The sequence below is a fragment of the Salmo salar genome, chromosome 13, assembly GCF_965601325.2.
Source record: "Salmo salar chromosome 13, fSalSal1, whole genome shotgun sequence".
NCBI lineage: Eukaryota > Metazoa > Chordata > Actinopteri > Salmoniformes > Salmonidae > Salmo > Salmo salar.
In genome coordinates this window covers 16,141,567-16,159,967 of record NC_138303.1, presented here as the reverse complement: position 1 = coordinate 16,159,967, position 18,401 = coordinate 16,141,567, and the positions used below count along the sequence as shown (strand labels likewise).

The 18,401-nt window shown below is 43.9% G+C and overlaps 1 protein-coding gene across 4 annotated transcripts in view; it reads left to right on the top strand.

Moving 5' to 3' along the window:
• LOC106566491 (GRIP1-associated protein 1) overlaps positions 1-18,401 on the top strand; it is an 85,740-nt gene that overhangs the window by 18,274 nt on the left and 49,065 nt on the right. For 3 of the 4 annotated variants that reach the window (XM_014134569.3, XM_045692969.2, XM_045692970.2), the window contains exons 15-23: positions 1,760-1,852; positions 2,287-2,421; positions 2,601-2,696; positions 3,076-3,288; positions 3,394-3,507; positions 4,165-4,242; positions 6,541-6,636; positions 8,194-8,250; positions 9,505-9,604. In XM_014134569.3, the coding sequence (XP_013990044.3) occupies positions 1,760-1,852; positions 2,287-2,421; positions 2,601-2,696; positions 3,076-3,288; positions 3,394-3,507; positions 4,165-4,242; positions 6,541-6,636; positions 8,194-8,250; positions 9,505-9,604 (982 nt within the window). The remainder of the gene's footprint in view (positions 1-1,759; positions 1,853-2,286; positions 2,422-2,600; positions 2,697-3,075; positions 3,289-3,393; positions 3,508-4,164; positions 4,243-6,540; positions 6,637-8,193; positions 8,251-9,504; positions 9,605-18,401) is intronic. The other variant, XM_045692968.2, reaches the window with a different exon arrangement.

Below are 18,401 nucleotides of genomic sequence, written 5' to 3'. Positions count from 1 at the left end.
GAGTTACACCAGGAACGCACAATCTCTCCATCAGTGCTCAGACTGTCTGCAATAGGCTGAGAGAGGCTGGACTGAGGGCTTGTAGGCCTGTTGTAAGGCAGGTCCTCACCAGACATCACCGGCAACAACGGGGCCTATGGGCACAAACCCACCGTCGCTGGACCAGACCAGACTGGCAAAAAGTGCTCTTCACTGACGAGTCGTGGTTTTGTCTCACCAGGGGTGATGGTCGGATTCGCGTTTATCGTCGACGGAATGAGCATTACACCGAGACCTGGGAAGACATCCTCCCTCATGTGGTACCATGAGGGAGCATTTATCGTCAAAGGAATGAGCGTTACACCGAGGCCTGTACTCTGGAGCGGGATCGATATGGAGGTGGAGGGTCCGTCATGGTCTGAGGCGGTGTGTCACAGCATCATCAGACTAAGCTTGTTGTCATTGCAGGCAATCGCAACGCTTTGCGGTACAGGGAAGACATCCTCCTCCCTCATGTGGTACCCTTCCTGCAGGCTCATCCTGACATGACCCTCCAGCATGACAATGCCACCAGCCATACTGCTCGTTCTGTGCATGATTTCCTGCATGACAGGAATGTCAGTGTTCTGCTATGGCCAGCGAAGAGCCAAGATCTCAATCCCATTGAGCACGTCTGGGACCTGATGGATCGGAGGGTGAGGGCTAGGGCCATTCCCCCCAGAAATGTCTGGGAACTTGCAGGTGCCTTGGTGGAAGAGTGGGGTAACATCTCACAGCAAGAACTGGCAAATCTGGTGCAGTCCATGAGGAGGAGATGCACTGCAGTATTTAATGCAGCTGGTGGCCACACCAGATACTGACTGTTACTTTTGACCCCCCCCCCCCCCTTTGTTCAGGGACACATTATTCAATTAGTGTTAGTCACATGTCTGTGGAACTTGTTCAGTTTATGTCTCAGTTGTTGAATCTTGTTATGTTCATACAAATATTTACACATGTTAAGTTTGCTGAAAATAAACCGTTTTTTGCTGAGTTTATATATCTTTTTCCTTTATAATGGATATTCCAAAACGTTCAAATGATCTTACTCGAGACGTTTAATTGACGGTTTATGAAAAGATAGATCGAGGATCACCCTAAATAATTACAGATTAGTCTGTGTGAAGCGGTTGTCTGGAAGAGAGCAGTGTGGAGTCTTTTTGTGCCCGGTGCACTTAATTAGGGACCAGTCTGTTTTTCCACTAAATAAGGCCTCCTAGATCTCTCAATGAATTACACTGGGCCCTGCCTGCCTAGCTGGCAGCACGACTGGCACTTATGTCCTCTGTGATGCCACATGCCTTAATTAACTCAAACTCTGCTTTGAATAGACAACAATAAGATAAGGATTTTGGGTCTGATGTTGTCTTCTCTTTTTGTTTTCTCTTTACAATATGGAAATACTTTTTTATTTCAAGTCATTTTGGCAAGTCATGCAGACGTTCTGTTTCTGATCTGGCTTCTGTCACCGTTCTTTCGTTGTTTCTTTACCTCATTTATCCTTTTTGTTTTTCATTCTGTTGTCCGTGCCTTACTGATCCTCTTCTGGTAATTTCAGCCGACACCCGTTGATGATCCATCCTATTAATCTAACCCGTCTTTCCCCCTTCTCTTTCAATCCATATTGTTGTGCTGCCAATCGCCACCTCGTTGTCTTTTTCCTCCGTCTCTCCTCTCTTCCCTCCATGGTTGTCCTGGGTGACCCCCCCTTGTGTTTACCCCGTGTGGTGCTGTGATGCAGATAGCGTGTCAGAGTGCTGTGAGTCAGGAGCAGGTGGAGAGTATCCTGACTGAGAACGATGCTCTCAGGACTAACCTAGTCGCTCTGGAACAGGTATAATATTCTGACCCCCGCCCTGCCAGGACCCCCACAGAACCTCATCACTATTCACTCTACCACTGTCACCACTCACCAGCCATTACCCATGATGCATCACCATTATGACAAGTCGAGCTGTTGTGAATATAGTCAGGGGGGTAAGGATGTTTTTCACATACTGATGGATAGTGATTATTTCAATAGTTCTGACATGAATTGGTGCTACTTACAATAATACTAACGGTTTGTTGTTTTTCCTACAAAGCTTAATCCAAAGACGATCAACTTCTCATCTGCTTTTCATGTCTCGCTTTCTCCACTTCTGACCCATTTGATCCACTTTGTTTCATTAAACAAAGTCTAGAAATACCTTTTTGTAAAACGTAATCAAATGTTGTTCCATTGTGAAGCTCAGTGTGTCCTAACTAGTGGGTGGGCGTTGTCATTAGATTCAGACAGTGAAGACTCAGGAGATGAACCTTTTGCGTGACCAAAACATGGCTCTGAACGTTGAGCTGCAGCAGAGACGGACAGAGCAGGAGAGCTTCCTGGCGCATAGAGATGACCTTAACTCTCAGCTACAGGTTTGTGTGACCCTCACATTGTCCTAATGCATGCATACTCCGAGAACCACTGAAATAAACCTTACTTTCACAGTGGTTAGTACTTTGATAAAGTGCTTCTATTGTAGGTCAATGAGGAAAAAGATGGAGTTGCAAATGTATTTTTATCCTCTCTTTAGCTGTCTTTTTTTTCTCTGTAGGAGGTGAACCGTGCCAACAGCAGACTGTTGGAACAGCTGACTGAATTGGACCAATGGAAAGACCGACTACAGCAAGAGCTGGAGGAGGCTAAAAAGGTGGGCTATCTGTGACACACACACACAGTGAACAGAGATGCGTGCAGGAGGCGTACACTCATGGCACTGTGGTAATTGGTGTTCCTGTATGCCAGTGAAGGTGGTAGTGCTGATTTGACCTCTCTCAAGCTCCACTCCTTCTGCCCACAGGGTCACAGGCCATAAATGGACAGCACAGCTTCAATTAGCATATGTGCCAGTCTTGGACTTATCACAGAGTTATCTTTGAGTCAAATTTATATGAATTCAGGATTATGATTCAAAGACTCATGGTTTGTTTAAGAAAGAGTGAATCAGTGCTGGATGAGTGTGAATGTTATTGTTCATCTTTCATCACAATAAATGTCAGAGAGAACCTCCCGTCTCCCTCCCCCTGCAGACAGCTGACAAGCGGAAGGCCATGCTGGATGAACTGGCCATGGAGATAATCACAGAGAAGTCCCGGCACAAGGAGGAGCTGAGCGATGTGCGTCTGCAGCATGAGAAGGAGGTGCTGGGGGTGCGGGCGCGCTACGAGAAGGAGCTGAGGGGTCTCCATGAGGACAAGAACCGCACAGAGGAGGAGATCCGCTCACAGCTCCGAGACGAGAAGGTGAAGGGGGGGACACATTTAGATTCAGGGCCACAGAGCCAACGAGAAGGGAGAGAACATGAGAAGGTACTCTGCTTGTGTATTAATGTGACCTTTGACCTCTAGGCTCGCAATAAGGAGCTGGAGGGTCTGCAGCAGTGTGTGGAGGAGCTGCAGGCCCATGTCCAGTCCATGGAGGACACGAAGGGCTGGTTTGAATGCAGACTCAAAGATGCTGAGGTACACGACCAACTTCACTTTCACATTGATTTATTCGCTAGAATATTCCAGTACTTACTGGAATATGTAGGGTAGTTATGCTGTGTTGTACCACTATACACTTTAATGCTTGTACATGAACATACAGAAATGCTGTTGAAGATGAGGTTAATGAGTGATCAATACTGGCAGTTAGAGGCGATCTTCACTGCCTGGAGTAATGCCTGTCACGGGAACACTGACCTCGTGGCGTCACGGGAACACTGACCGCGTGGCGTCACGGGAACACTGACCTCGTGGCGTCACGGGAACACTGACCTCGTGGCGTCACGGTAACACTGACCTCGTGGCGTCACGGTAACACTGACCTCGTGGCGTCACGGTAACACTGACCTCGTGGCGTCACGGTAACACTGACCTCGTGGCGTCACGGTAACACTGACCTCGTGGCGTCACGGGAACACTGACCTCGTGGCGTCACGGGAACACTGACCACAAGGTGTCACTAGTGCTTCTTACTTATTTCTGCTCAGATTTGATTTGTTTTCTAGCATTTACTGTGATTAATGACTTTAAATATGTGTAGTAGTTTAGCCTTTTTAAAGAATTCTAAAAATACATCTGTGCTGATGATTAGGTGATGTGTTGTTCCAAAGTCGTGTTCTTCTCTGTGTTTAGGAGAGCATGGAGAAGAGCCGTCTGGAGCACCAGGAGAGCACGGAGAAGCTGCAGAAAGACCACTCTCTCCAACTGGAGGTTGATTGACCTGTTTTCCTCTTCTCAGACATGGCAGAGTGGTGTACACAGCAACACACTCAGACACTTTCCTCCGGGCCCAGGGGTATACTGACTGGGAGTGTATGTAGGCTTTGTTCACTGCAGTTGGCCCTAGTGTTGCACGGTATACCGAAACTTTGTTACTGTATGTGAGAGAAGAAAAAAAACGGTTTGTTACTAGAATTGTTGTTACGCTTGGTACTTGTGTCAAATGTCTCACGTGATTGAGAGTATCAAGTCTGTCAGCGCAGAGCCTTTATACCGCCAAGAGCAAAGTGCCTGCTCCACCTACTCATTCCAGGGCCGTCGGGAAAGCCTGTGGTGAGGATGCATTGCCACAGCACTTTTCAATCAACTTTTGATTTAGTTTAATAAATATATTGACGCAAAGCGTTAGAGGGGCAAAGTGATTTTTTTTTTTTAGGCTGATTTGCCTCAGGAGTTTTGAACTCGAGCACAATTTCTCTGTCCTTCACATTGGAGTGCTGCTGCAGGCTCTTGACCAATCAGATTCATGGAACAATACATTAATCTTAAGGCGCGTGCTCTCCACTTTCCTCAGGTCTTTATTTAGCAATTGTGATCACACCACTCCAGACAGACACAAGCGAAAACTCTTCCATAAATGTAGCAGCCTAAACACCTAAACACTAGTGATCTGACGTGCTGTATTGCAAGGAAACAAACAGCAACAGCAGCTGCATAGTCTAACCTACTATTCAGTCTGTCCCTCTGGCCAGGGTAAACACAGCAGTAACGTTATGTATTCATAGCCCATTTGTTTGTGAGAAAATATGAATGGGATCAAATTAGTTTTATCTTCAAACTGACTAGGCTGCCTAGACTTTTTCAATCCAAAATGATTAACTGGAATGAATCAATCAACATAATAGCTGATTTAGACTGTGAGTACATGTTTAATTAGGCCTACAGTTGCATAGGGCAGGACTGCATGATGCAAACCAGCATAACGCAAGCTCAGCCCTGTGAAACATGCAGCTTTTAATGCTATTTCTCCCCATTTTGTTGGAAAACTAAGAAATGTTTTGGCAGTTTTTAAAGCTAATTTCCTGCAATCCTACACGTTTTGCTATCATATGCTATCTGGGGCACCGCTGAAGCTCGGGGGTCCCAGAGCATGTCCCCGTTTGGTAATCCGGACCTGATCCCTCGTCTCCCTTCTGTTTTCTCTAGATTCCATAGCCACAAAGACATTCCAGAGCCACGTTCTGGCTCGCGAATGATGTCAGTACTTTAAGACTTTTATAAAAGAGATGGCTTCTTCTATGGAGATGTTATTGATCGGTACAATAGAATATTGTATTGCTATATATCCTAGCAGTTGCCAATAAAATAACTCCTAAATGGGAGGGATTGTTTGCCATCTGTAGCTCCATGAAATCAGATTTTACAAGCTCAATAACTCAAAGCATGCACACACTCCTATTGAATAATCTGCATTCACCTGTATTTTAAATAGACCTGGACTATATCGTTATTTACCCAGTTTATCAATAGAGATTTACAGTACAATTCAAATAAATTATTACCATTTATGTTTTGTAGTTAGATTGGTAAAAACAAAGTAATTGACTGTATGATTTATTAATTAATGCATACATGGCTGTAAAAAATAAACTGGACGTACAATTTTTCAAATGTAATGATATCGAATTCCAAAGATGCCCAATGATTGAACATAGTTTCTGTCTGGATCAAGTGCCATTCTGTGACTTTGGTTATACGCCTCTCCTTTGTTGTGGCATGGAGTATCATGATGGTATCGAGTATCGTGATACTAAACCTGCTATCAGTATCGAAGTGAAAATTCTGGTATTGTGACAACACTAGTTGGCCCAGGGAAATACTATACTCACTGGGAGTGTATGTGGACTTTGTTCACTGCAGTTGGACCAGGTAGATGAAGCTATGACTCACATTGCTGTTCTCGTCTGCTGAGTACCTGATGTTTATTGAACTGTACTTATTTAGCAATTCAAAGTGTTTCTCTTCTATGTCTAACTCTAATTGGGCAGGTAGGTTTGGTGATATGCTTGTTTGAAATTGAACCCCTACTGTTTCAATTAAAATCCTGTTAGTATCATGAAGTTAATTTTGAATGGAACTGTTGTGTTAACCTTGTAATCACTGTAAATATTCCATTAGCATGGCGTGAGTAGTAACCTCATTATGTTGAAACGGATTCAAATTGTGTGATTCTCAGATTGGATATGTGAAAATAACAAACTGAATACGTGTTCTTTGTTTCTCATTCAGGGAAAGGCATCTGATATAGATGGTTTGAACCTGCAGTTGACAGAGGTAGAGAAGGAAAGGGATGTGCACATTGAAACCATTGGAAAACTGAAGCAGGTAAACTAACCCTTTTTGTAATTAGTAGAAACTACCACTAAAGTCCTTTTTCTATCAAATTTTCGGAGGAAAGTACAGTTAAATGTTCCGTACATGTACACACAAACATAAAAGAAGAAACGTCCCTTTTTCAGGGCCCTGTCTTTTAAAGATAATCTGTAAAAATCCAAATAACTTCACAGATCTTCATTGTAAAGGGTTTAAACAATTATTGAACATGCACCTGTGGAACGGTCGTTAAGACACTAACAGCTTACAGACGGTAGGCAATTAAGGTCACAGTTATGAAAGGACACTAAAGAGACCTTTCTACTGACTCTGAAAAACACCAAAAGAAAGATGCCCAGGGTCCCTGCTCATCTGCGTGAATGTGCCTTAGGCATGCTGCAAGGAGGCATGAGGACTGCACATGTGGCCAGGTCTTTGAATTGCAGTGTCCGAACTGTGAGACGCCTAAAACAGAGCTAAAGGAAGACAGGATGGACAGCTGATCGTCCTCGCAGTGGCAGACCACGTGTAACAACACCAGCACAGGATTGGTACATCCAATTGGGACAGGTACAGGATGGCAACAACTGCCCGAGTTACACCAGGAAAGCACAATCCCTCCATCAGTGCTCAGACTGTCCGCAATAGGCTGAGAGAGGCTGGACTGAGGGCTTGTTGGCCTGTTGTAAGACAGGTCCTCACCAGACATCACCGGCAACAACGTCGCCTACGGGCACAGACAGGACTGGCAAAAAGTGCTCTTCACTGACGAGTCGCGGTTTTGTCTCACCAGGGGTGATGGTCGGATTCGCGCTTATCGTCGACGGAATGTGCGTTACACTGAGGTCTGTACTCTGGAGCGGGATCAATTTGGAGGTGGAGGGTCCGTCATGGTCTGGGGCGGTGTGTCATAGCATCATCAGACTAAGCTTGTTGTCATTGCAGGCAATCGCAACGCTTTGCGGTACAGGGAAGACATCCTCCTCCCTCATGTGGTACCCTTCCTGCAGGCTCATCCTGACATGACCCTCCAGCATTACAATGACACCAGCCATATTGCTCGTTCTGTGCGTGATTTCCTGCAAGACAGGAATGTCAGTTCTGCCATGGCCAGCAAGGAGCCCGGATCTCAATCCCATTGAGCACGTCTGGGATCGGAGGGTGAGGGCTAGGGCCATCCCCCCCCAGAAATGTCTGGGAACGTGCAGGTGCCTTGGTGGAAGAGTGGGGCAACATCTCACAGCAAGAACTGGCAAATCTGGTGCAGGCCATGAGGAGATGCACTGCAGTACTTAATGCAGCTGGTGGCCACACCAGATACTGACTGTTACTTTTGATTTTGACCCCCCTTTGTTCAGGGACATATTATTCCATTTCTGTTAGTTGTTGAATCTTATGTTCATACAAATATTTACACGTTAAGTTTCTTGAAAATAAGCGCAGTTGACAGTGAGAGGACATGTTTCTTTTTTTGCTGAGTTTATAAGCTGTATAATAAGGCTGTGTGGTCATGTAATGGTTCTCATTAGAGCCTCCATTAAGTACTCTCCCTGTCTTTGTGGTGTACAGGAGATTAAAGACACGGTGGATGGCCAGAGGATCCTGGAGAAGAAAGGTAGTTCAGCAGTAAGTGGAACACTCTCTCTCTCTCGCTGCCTCTCTCTCTCTCGCTGCCTCTCTCTCTCTCGCTGCCTCTCTCTCTCTCGCTGCCTCTCTCTCTCTCGCTGCCTCTCTCTCTCTCTCTCGCTGCCTCTCTCTCTCTCTCTCGCTGCCTCTCTCTCTCTCTCTCGCTGCCTCTCTCTCTCTCTCTCGCTGCCTCTCTCTCTCTCTCTCGCTGCCTCTCTCTCTCTCTCTCGCTGCCTCTCTCTCTCTCTCTCGCTGCCTCTCTCTCTCTCTCTCGCTGCCTCTCTCTCTCTCTCTCGCTGCCTCTCTCTCTCTCGCTGCCTCTCTCTCTCTCGCTGGCTCTCTCTCTCTCGCTGCCTCTCTCTCTCTCGCTGCCTCTCTCTCTCTCTCTCTCTCGCTGCCTCTCTCTTTCTCGCTGCCTCTCTCTCTCTCTCTCTCTCGCTGCCTCTCTCTTTCTCTGTCTTTCTCTCTCTTTCTCTGTCTCGCTCTCTCTCTCTCTCTCGCTGCCCCTCTCTCTCTCTCTCTCTCTCTCAACTCTCTCTCATTGCCTCTCTCTCCTCGCTGCCTCTCTCTCCTCGCTGCCTCTCTCTCCTTGCTGCCTCTCTCTCCTCGCTGCCTCTCTCTCTCTCACGCAGCTGCACCCACTCTTCTCTTGAAAAATAGAATTGGGGCAGCCTTTTCGATATATATGTTTTTTTAAATGTTTCTTTAAATTTACTAGGCAAGTCAGTTTTTCCTATTTACAATGACGGCCTACCCCAGCCAAACCCTCCTCTAACCCGGACGACGCTGAGCAAATTGTGTGCCCTCCTATGGGACTCACAATCACGGCCGGTTGTGATACAGCCCAGGATCGAACCTGGGTCTGTAGTGACGCCTCCAGCACTGCGATTGCAGTGCCTTAGACCGCTGCGCCACTCAGGATCCCTTTGTAACCACTTATCAGATGCCTGCCTGCCTTGATAAGTCTTTTCTGCAGATAATTGCAAGCTTGCCTGAGGCGTAGGGGTCGTAAGGCATAGGTCGTAAGAGCTTTCTGTAGCTCCTTTTTCCAGCCACAATCTAAATAGTTTTTAGGGTAGGATGGTTCATCTTATTTGATTTCTTTGTCTTAATCAGATGCCTGTCTTAGATGACCTTTGCCTCTCCCTGAGTCGTATGCTGTTGTCTATGCATAGAGAAAAAAAAACACGCTGCAGTGTTTTTCAAATGAAGTAGTGTACTCTCCTCTCATGGGCTTTGTAATGTTATTTGTAGCTGAAAGACTTGAAGAGGCAGCTACAGCTGGAGAGGAAGAGAGCTGATAAACTCCAGGAGCGGCTCCAGGAGATCCTCACCAACACTAAGACCAGGACAGGTGAGAGGAGACGACTTGCTTGACCTACACACATTTCATGTCGTCAGGCAAAAGTCTATATATACCACTATATGATGTTATGCAATGCCATCAGAAAGTATTCAAACCCCTTGACTTTCTCTAAATGTTGTTGTTGTGTTACAGCCTGAATAAAACACACAATTATTTTTTGGGGTCACTGACCTACACACAATAATACCCCATGATGTCAAAATGGAATGATGTTTTTTGACATTTTTACAAATTAATAAGAAATTAAAAGCTAAAATCTCTTGAGTCACTAAATATTCAACCCCTTTGTTATGGCCAGACTAAATAATTTCTGGGGTAAAAATGTGCTTAACAAGTCACTTAAGTTGCATAGTGTTTAACATGATTTTTGAATGACTACCTCCTCTGATCCCTCAGTCGAGCAGTGAATTTCAAACACAGATTCAACCACAAAGACCAGAGTGGTTTTCCAATGCCTTGCAAAGAAGGCCACCTATTTGTAGATGGGTAAAAATAAAAAAGCATACATTGAATATCCCTTTGAGCATGGTGAAGTTATTAATTACACTTTGGATGGTGTATCATCCAAAGTCACTACACCCAGTCACTAAAAAGATACAGGCGTCCTTCCTAACTCAGTTGCCGGAGAGGAAGGAAACTGCTTAGGGATTTCACAATGAGGCCAATGGTGACTTTTTAAAACAGTTACAGAGTTTAATGGCAGTGATAGGAGAAAACTGAGGATGGATCAACAGCGTTGTAGTTACTCCACAATACTAACCTAAATGACAGAGTGAAAAGAAGGAAGCCTGTACATCCTGTTTGTGTCAGGGCACTAAAGTAATACTCCAAACCATGTGGCAAAACAATGAACAATTTGTCCTGAATACAAAGTGTTATGTTAATGTTATGCATTTCAACACATTACTGAGTGCTACTCTCCATATTTTAAAGCATAGTGGTGGCTGCATCATGTTATGGGTATGCTTGTAATCGTTCTTAAGTCTACGCTGTTGTGGGGGTTGATATAAGCTGATATATGGAATTGTTTTAAGATGGTTATACTATGGATCATTTAGCTATTGGATTTAGGAGCCCTTTAGCTATACATTTTTTTTATAAAAAATTATTTGATAAAATATTACATTTTGCCTTTACTACTATATCCCATAGAAAAACATTCAATAACACATTCATAAATGGTGAAAAACTAAATCACAAGAAACAAGGTTTTGAAGTTTGTCATATATCTAGGAGAAAATAGATAGCTCGGGAATTGTGTGTTTTATATATATATATATATATATATATATATATATATATATATAGACACACACACACACACACACACACACACACACACACACACACACACACACACACACACACACACACACACACACAGTTGAAGTGGGAAGTTTACATTACACTTAGGTTGGAGTCATTAAAACTAGTTTTTCAACCACTCCACAAATTTCTTGTTAACAAACTATAGTTTTGGCAAGTCAGTTAGGACATCTACTTTGTAAATGACACAAGTCATTTTTCCAACAATTGTTCACAGTCAGATTATTTCACTTATAATGCACCGTATCACAATTCCAGTGGGTCAGAAGTTTACATACACTAAGTTGACTGTGCCTTTAAACAGCTTGGAAAATTCCAGAAAATGATGCCATGGCTTTAGAAGCTTCTGATAGGCTTATTGACATCATTTGAGTCAATTGGATGTGGATGTATTTCAAGGCCTACCTTCAAACTCAGTGCCTCTTTGCTTGACATCATGGGAAAATCAAAAGAAATCAGCCAAGACCTCAGAAAAAAATTGTAACCTCCAAGTCTGGTTCATCCTTGGGAGCAATTTCCAAGCGCCTGAAGGTACCACGTCCATCTGTACGAACAACAGTTCGCAAGTATAAACACCATGGGACCACTCAGCCATCATACTGCTCAGGAAGGAGACGCGTTCTGTCTCCTAGAGATTAACGTACTTTGGTGCGAAAAGTGCAAATCAATCCCAGATCAACAGCAAAGGACCTTGTGCAGACTTCAACTGATATATATATATATATCACACACACACACATACACACACACACACACACACACACACACACACACACACACAGTGGGGGGAAAAAAGTATTTGATCCCCTGCTGATTTTGTACGTTTGCCCACTGACAAAGAAAGGATCAGTCTATAATTTTAATGGTAGGTTTATTTGAACAGTGAGAGACAGAATAACAACAAAAAATATCCAGAAAAACGCACGTCAAAAATTGTATAAATTGATTTGCATTTTAATGAGGGAAATAAGTATTTGACCCCCTTTCAATCAGAAAGATTTCTGGCTCCCAGGTGTCTTTTTATACAGGTAACGAGCTGAGATTAGGAGCACACTCTTAAAGGGAGTGCTCCTAACCGCAGCTTGTTACCTGTAAAAAAGACATCGGTCCACAGAAGCAATCAATCAATCAGATTCCAAACTCTCCACCATGGCCAAGACCAAGGAGCATCTCCAAGGATGTCAGGGACAAGATTGTAGACCTACACAAGGCTGGAATGGGCTACAAGACCATCGCCAAGCAGCTTGGTGAGAACGTGACATTTGGTGCGATTATTCGCAAATGGAAGAAACACAAAAGAACTGTCAAACTCCCTCGGCCTGGGGCTCCATGCAAGATCTCACCTCGTGGAGTTGCAATGATCATGAGAACAGTGAGGAATCAGCCCAGAACTACACGGGAGGATCTTGTCAATGATCTCAAGGCATCTGGGACCATAGTCACCAAGAAAACAATTGGTAACACACTACGCCGTGAAGGACTGAAATCCTGCAGTGCCCGCAAGGTCCCCCTGCTCAAGAATACATATACAGGCCCGTCTGAAGTCTGCCAATGAACATATGAATGACTCGGAGGACAACTGGGTGAAAGTGTTGTGGTCAGATGAGACCAAAATGGAGCTCTTTGACATCAACTCAACTCGCTGTGTTTGGAGGAGGAGGAATGCTGCCTATGACCCCAAGAACACCATCTCCACCGTCAAACATGTAGGTGGAAACATTATGCTTTGGGGGTGTTTTTCTGCTAAGGGGACAGGACAACTTCACCGCCTCAAAGCGGGGCCATGTACCGTCAAATCTTGGCTGAGAACCTCCTTCCCTCAGCCGGGGCACTGAAAATGTGTTGTGGATGGGTATTCCAGCATGACAATGACCCAAAACACACGGCCAAGGCAACGAAGGAGTGGCTCAAGAAGAAGCACATTAAGGTCCTGGAGTGGCCTAGCCAGTCTCCAGACCTTAATCCCATAGAAAATCTGTGGAGGGAGCTGAAGGTTCGAGTTGCCAAACGTCAGCCTCGAAACCTTAATGACTTGGAGTATCTGCAAAGAGGAGTGGGACAAAATCCCTCCTGAGATGTGTGCAAACCTGGTGGCCAACTACAAGAAACGTCTGACCTCTGATTGCCAGCAAGGGTTTTGCCACCAAGTACTTTTGCAGAGGGGTCAAATACTTATTTTCCTCATTAAAATGCAAATCATTTTATAACATTTTTGACATGTGTTTTTCTGGATTTTTTTGTTGTTATTCTCGCTCTCACTGTTCAAATAAACCTATTAAAATTATAGACTGATCATTTCTTTGTAAGTGGGCAAACGTACAAAATCAGCAGGGGATCAAATATATATAAAAAAGTATGTATGTATATATATGTATATATATATATATTTATATATATTAATTACACTGCTCAAAAAAATAAAGGCAACACTTAAACAACACAATGTAACTCCAAGTCAATCACACTTCTGTGAAATCAAACTGTCCACTTAGGAAGCAACACTGATTGACAATAAATTTCACATGCTGTTGTGCAAATGGAATAGACAAGTGGAAATTATAGGCAATTAGCAAGACACCCCCAATAAAGGAGTGGTTCTGCAGGTGGTGACTACAGACCACTTCTTAGTTCCTATGCTTCCTGGTTGATGTTTTGGTCACTTTTGAATGCTGGCGGTGCTTTCACTCTAGTGGTAGCATGAGACGGAGTCTACAACCCACACAAGTGGCTCAGGTAGTGCAGCTCATCCAGGATGGCACATCAATGCGAGCTGTGGCAAGAAGGTTTGCTGTGTCTGTCAGCGTAGTGTCCAGGGCATGGAGGCGCTACCAGGAGACAGGCCTGTACATCAGGAGACGTGGAGGAGGCCAACAACCCAGCAGCAGGACCGCTACCTCCGCCTTTTTGCAAGGAGTAGTAGGAGAAGCACTGCCAGAGCCCTGCAAAATGACCTCCAGCAGGCCACAAATGTGCATGTGTCTGCTCAAACGGTCAGAAACAGACTCCATGAGGGTGGTATGAGGGCCCGACGTCCACAGGTGGGGGTTGTGCTTACAGCCCAATACCGTGCAGGACGTTTGGCATTTGCCAGAGAACACCAAGATTGGCAAATTCGCCACTGGCGCCCTGTGCTCTTCACAGATGAAGCAGGTTCACACTGAGCACATGTGACAGACGTGACAGAGTCTGGAGACGCCGTGGAGAACGTTCTGCTGCCTTCAAACATCCTCCAGCATGACCGGTTTGGCGGTGGGTGCATGACCGGTTTGGTGTGGGGTGGCATTTCTTTGGGGGGCCGCACAGTCCTCCATGTGCTCGCCAGAGGTAGCCTGACTGCCATTAGGTACAGCGATGAGATCCTCAGACCCCTTGTGAGACCATATGCTGGTGCGGTTGGCCCTGGGTTCCTCCTAATGCAAGACAATGCTAGACCTCATGTGGCTGGAGTGTGTCAGCAGTTCCTGCAAGAGGAAGGCATTGATGCTATGGACTGGCCCGCCCGTTCCCCAGACCTGAATCCAATTGAGCACATCTGGGACATCATGTCTCGCTCCATCCACCAACGCCACGTTGCACCACAGACTGTCCAGGAGTTGGCGGATGCTTTAGTCCAGGTTTGGGAGGAGATCCCGCAGGAGACCATCCACCACCTCATCAGGAGAATGCCCAGGCATGGTAGGGAGGTCATACAGGCACGTGGTCGCCACACACACTACTCAGCCTCATTTTGACTTGTTTTAAGGACATTACATCAAAGTTGGATCAGCCTGTAGTGTGGTTTTCCACTTTAATTTTGAGTGTGACTCCAAATCCAGACCTCCATGGGTTGATAAATTGGATTTCCATTGATTATTTTTGTGTGATTTTGTTATCAGCACATTCAACTATGTAAAGAAAAAGGTATTTAATAAGATTATTTCATTCATTCAGATCTAGGATGTGTTATTTTAGTGTTCCCTTTGTTTTTTTGAGCAGTGTATATATATATATATATATATACACACACACACACTACCAGGCAAAGGTTTGGACACACCGACTCATTCAAGTGTTTTTCTTTATTTTTACTATGTTCTACATTGTGGAATAATAGTGAAGACATCAAAACTTTGAAATAACACATTTGGAATCATGTAGTAACCAAAAAAGTGTTAAACAAATCAAAATATATTTTATATTTGAGATTCTTTGAAGTAGCCACCCTTTGCCTTGAGGACCGCTCTCTTGGCATCCTCTCAACCAACGTCACCTGGAATACTTTTCCAACAGCTTTGAAGGAGTTACGACATATGCTGAGCACTTGTTGGCTGCGGTCCAACTCATCCCAAATCATCTCAATTGGGTTGTCAGGTGATTGTGCAGGCCAGGTTATCTGATGCAGCACTCCATCACTCTCCTTGGTCAAATAGCCCTTACTCAGCCTGGAGGTGTGTTGGGTCATTGTCCTGTTGAAAAACAAATGATAGTCCCGCTAAGTGATAACAAGATGGGATGGCATGTCACTGCAGAATGCTGTGGTAGCGATGCTGGTTAAGTCTGCCTTGAATTCTAAATAAATTAGTGTCACCAGCAAAGCACCATCACACCTCTTCCATGCTTCACGGTGGGAACCACAAATGTGGAGATCATCCGTTCACCATACTCTGCGTCTCACAAAGACACAGCGGTTGGAACCAAAAATCTCAAATTTGGACTCTTCAGACCAAAGGACAGATTTCCACTGATTCACACTCTCTTCTGAACAGTTGATGTTGAGATGTTTGTTACTTGAACTCTGTGAAGCATTTATTTGGGTTGCAATTTCTGAGGCTGGTAACTCTAATGAACTTCTGCAGCAGAGGTAACTCTGTATCTTCCTTTGCTGTGGCGGTCCTCATGAGAGCCAGTTTCATCATAGCACTTGATGGTTTTTGCAACAACGCTTGAAGAAACTGGGACATTTCTTGACATTTTCCTGATTGACTGACCTTCACATCTTAAAGTAAGGATGGACTGTAATTTCTCTTTGCTTATTTGAGCTGTTCTTGTCATAATATGGACTTGGTCTTTTACCAGGTAGGGCTATTTTCTGTATACCAACCGCTTCCTTGTCACAACACAACTGATTGGCTCAAACGCATTAAGAAGGAAATAAATTCCACAAAAGAACTTTCAACAAGGCACACCTGTTTAATTGAAATGCATTCCTGCTGACTACCTCGTGAAGCTGGTTGAGAGAATGCCAAGCGTGTGCAAAGCTGTCATCAAGGCAAAGGGTGGCTACTTTGAAGAATCTAAGCAAATTAAAATACATTTCATATTTTAACACTTTTTTGGTTACCACATGATTCCATATCTGTTATTTCATAGTGATGTCTTCGCTATTGTTCTACAATGTAGAAAATAGTAAAAGTAAAAATCTGTGAATGAGTAGGTGGGACCAAACTTTTGACCTGGTACTGTATATGACAAATGTTTACATATATTTATGTCTCAGATATAGGACAGACACCTCAGAATAAACTTCCTTTAGATTTGTTTCTGTTTTATGTAGTGAATCTGTTATTCAGTGCCCCTGGCTTAGACAGGGTTTAGACTCTTATTGGTTATAGAGTTTCCCAGAAATGTTGCTGCTACAATGTACTGACTCAGGCTTGTGAATACTTATGTAAATGCGATATTTCCATTTTCAATAAATGTGAAATTTGAAACATTTCTAAAAGCACGTTTCCACATTGTCATTATGGGGTATTGTGTGTAAATGGATGACAAAATATACATCTAATCCATTTTGAATTCAGGCTGTAACACAAGAATGTATATTAAGTCAAGGGGTGGGAATACTTTCTGAAGGCACTTTAGCTACATGTTCTATGTGATATAAGCGTTGGTGTTTTGGGGGGGGGGGGGGGGGGTTGACTGGGTTTTGAAGGACATCCTTTCATGCCCTGAACTGTGACGCAGCGTATGTTACATCATCACAGACATGAAACATTTAGTGCAGGGAAGTGAGTCTGCAGAGATGACAACCTCAATGTCCGCAGTGTGGTTTGCTACAGGCAGGGAATAATGAGGTAAAGAGGTGCATTGTACACCAATATCCTACAGCATCTTTAACTGAGCGTGTGAATTGTTCGAGACATTGAAGAAGTAAAATATGTTTAGGAATGGTAATGGCTTGGAACCAGTGGTGTTATTGTCCCTTAGCATCTAGAGACAATTGTATTTCTAAATATGTGGGTGAGCAGCTGATTGTTGAACGTGATATTGATATGTAGAGCTAGTGAGGATGAAATATTTACTTGCCAACTAGCAAGTGGTTTATGCCACACCCTCTCCATTAACATGATATCACCTTCTGAATGTAGCTGTTGTTTTTACAAAGCAAGAGAACACGTGGCACCCAAAGATTATAACAGAAAAACAACCAGCAGTACCTGTATTTTTCTCAGTAAAGTGTGGTATATTAAACCCTTTCAACCCCACTTCACCCCCCACCTCACCCCAAACACACTGTCGACCAGATTGAGATATCTTAATATTTTATGTTGCGCCCCCTCTTAAAATGTGCCACAGAGCAATGCATACTCTTACTTCCTCTCCGTAGGTTGTTGGTGATGCCAGGGCAATCCTCTTTTGGGCCATGTATAATTTACTTGGTGGTCTTAAATGTTTAATGGTTTCTCTACAGAAAGTTGAGAATCAGACATTTTAAAGTAGGGAAAGTTATCTTTGTCCAGAAGGGTACTGTACCCTACACCAGTCCAGAAGGGTACTGTACCCTACACCAGTCCAGAAGGGTCTTAAGTTAGTAGATGCCTACATACAGTTGAAGTCGGAAGTTTACATACACCTTTGCCAAATATATTTAAACTCCGTTTTTCACAATTCCTGACATTTAATCCTAGTAAAGATTCCTTGTCCTTATTAGGTCAGTTAGAATCACCACTTTGGTTTAAGAATGTGAAATGTCAGAATAATAGTAGAGAGAATGATTGCTTTATTTCAGCTTTTATTTTTTTGATCACATTCTCAGTGGGTCAGACGTTTACATACACTCAATTAGTATTTGGTAGCATTGCCTTTAAATTGTTTAACTTGGGTCAAACCTTTCAGGTAGCCTTCCACAAGCTTCCCACAATAAGTTGGGTAAATTTTGGCCCATTCCTCCTGACAGAGCTGGTGTAACTGAGTCAGGTTTGTAGGCATCCATGCTCACACACGCTTTTTCAGTTCTGCCCACACATTTTCTATAGGATTGAGGTCAGGGCTTTGTGATGGCCACTCCAATACCTTGATTTTGTTGTCCTTAAGCCATTTTGCCACAACTTTGGAAGTATGCTTGGGGTCATTGTCCATTTGGAAGACCCATTTGCAACCAAGCTTTAACTTCCTGACTGATGTCTTGAGATGTTTCTTCAATATATCCACATCATTTTCTTCCCTCCGCCATCTATTTTGTGAAGTTCACCAGTCCCTC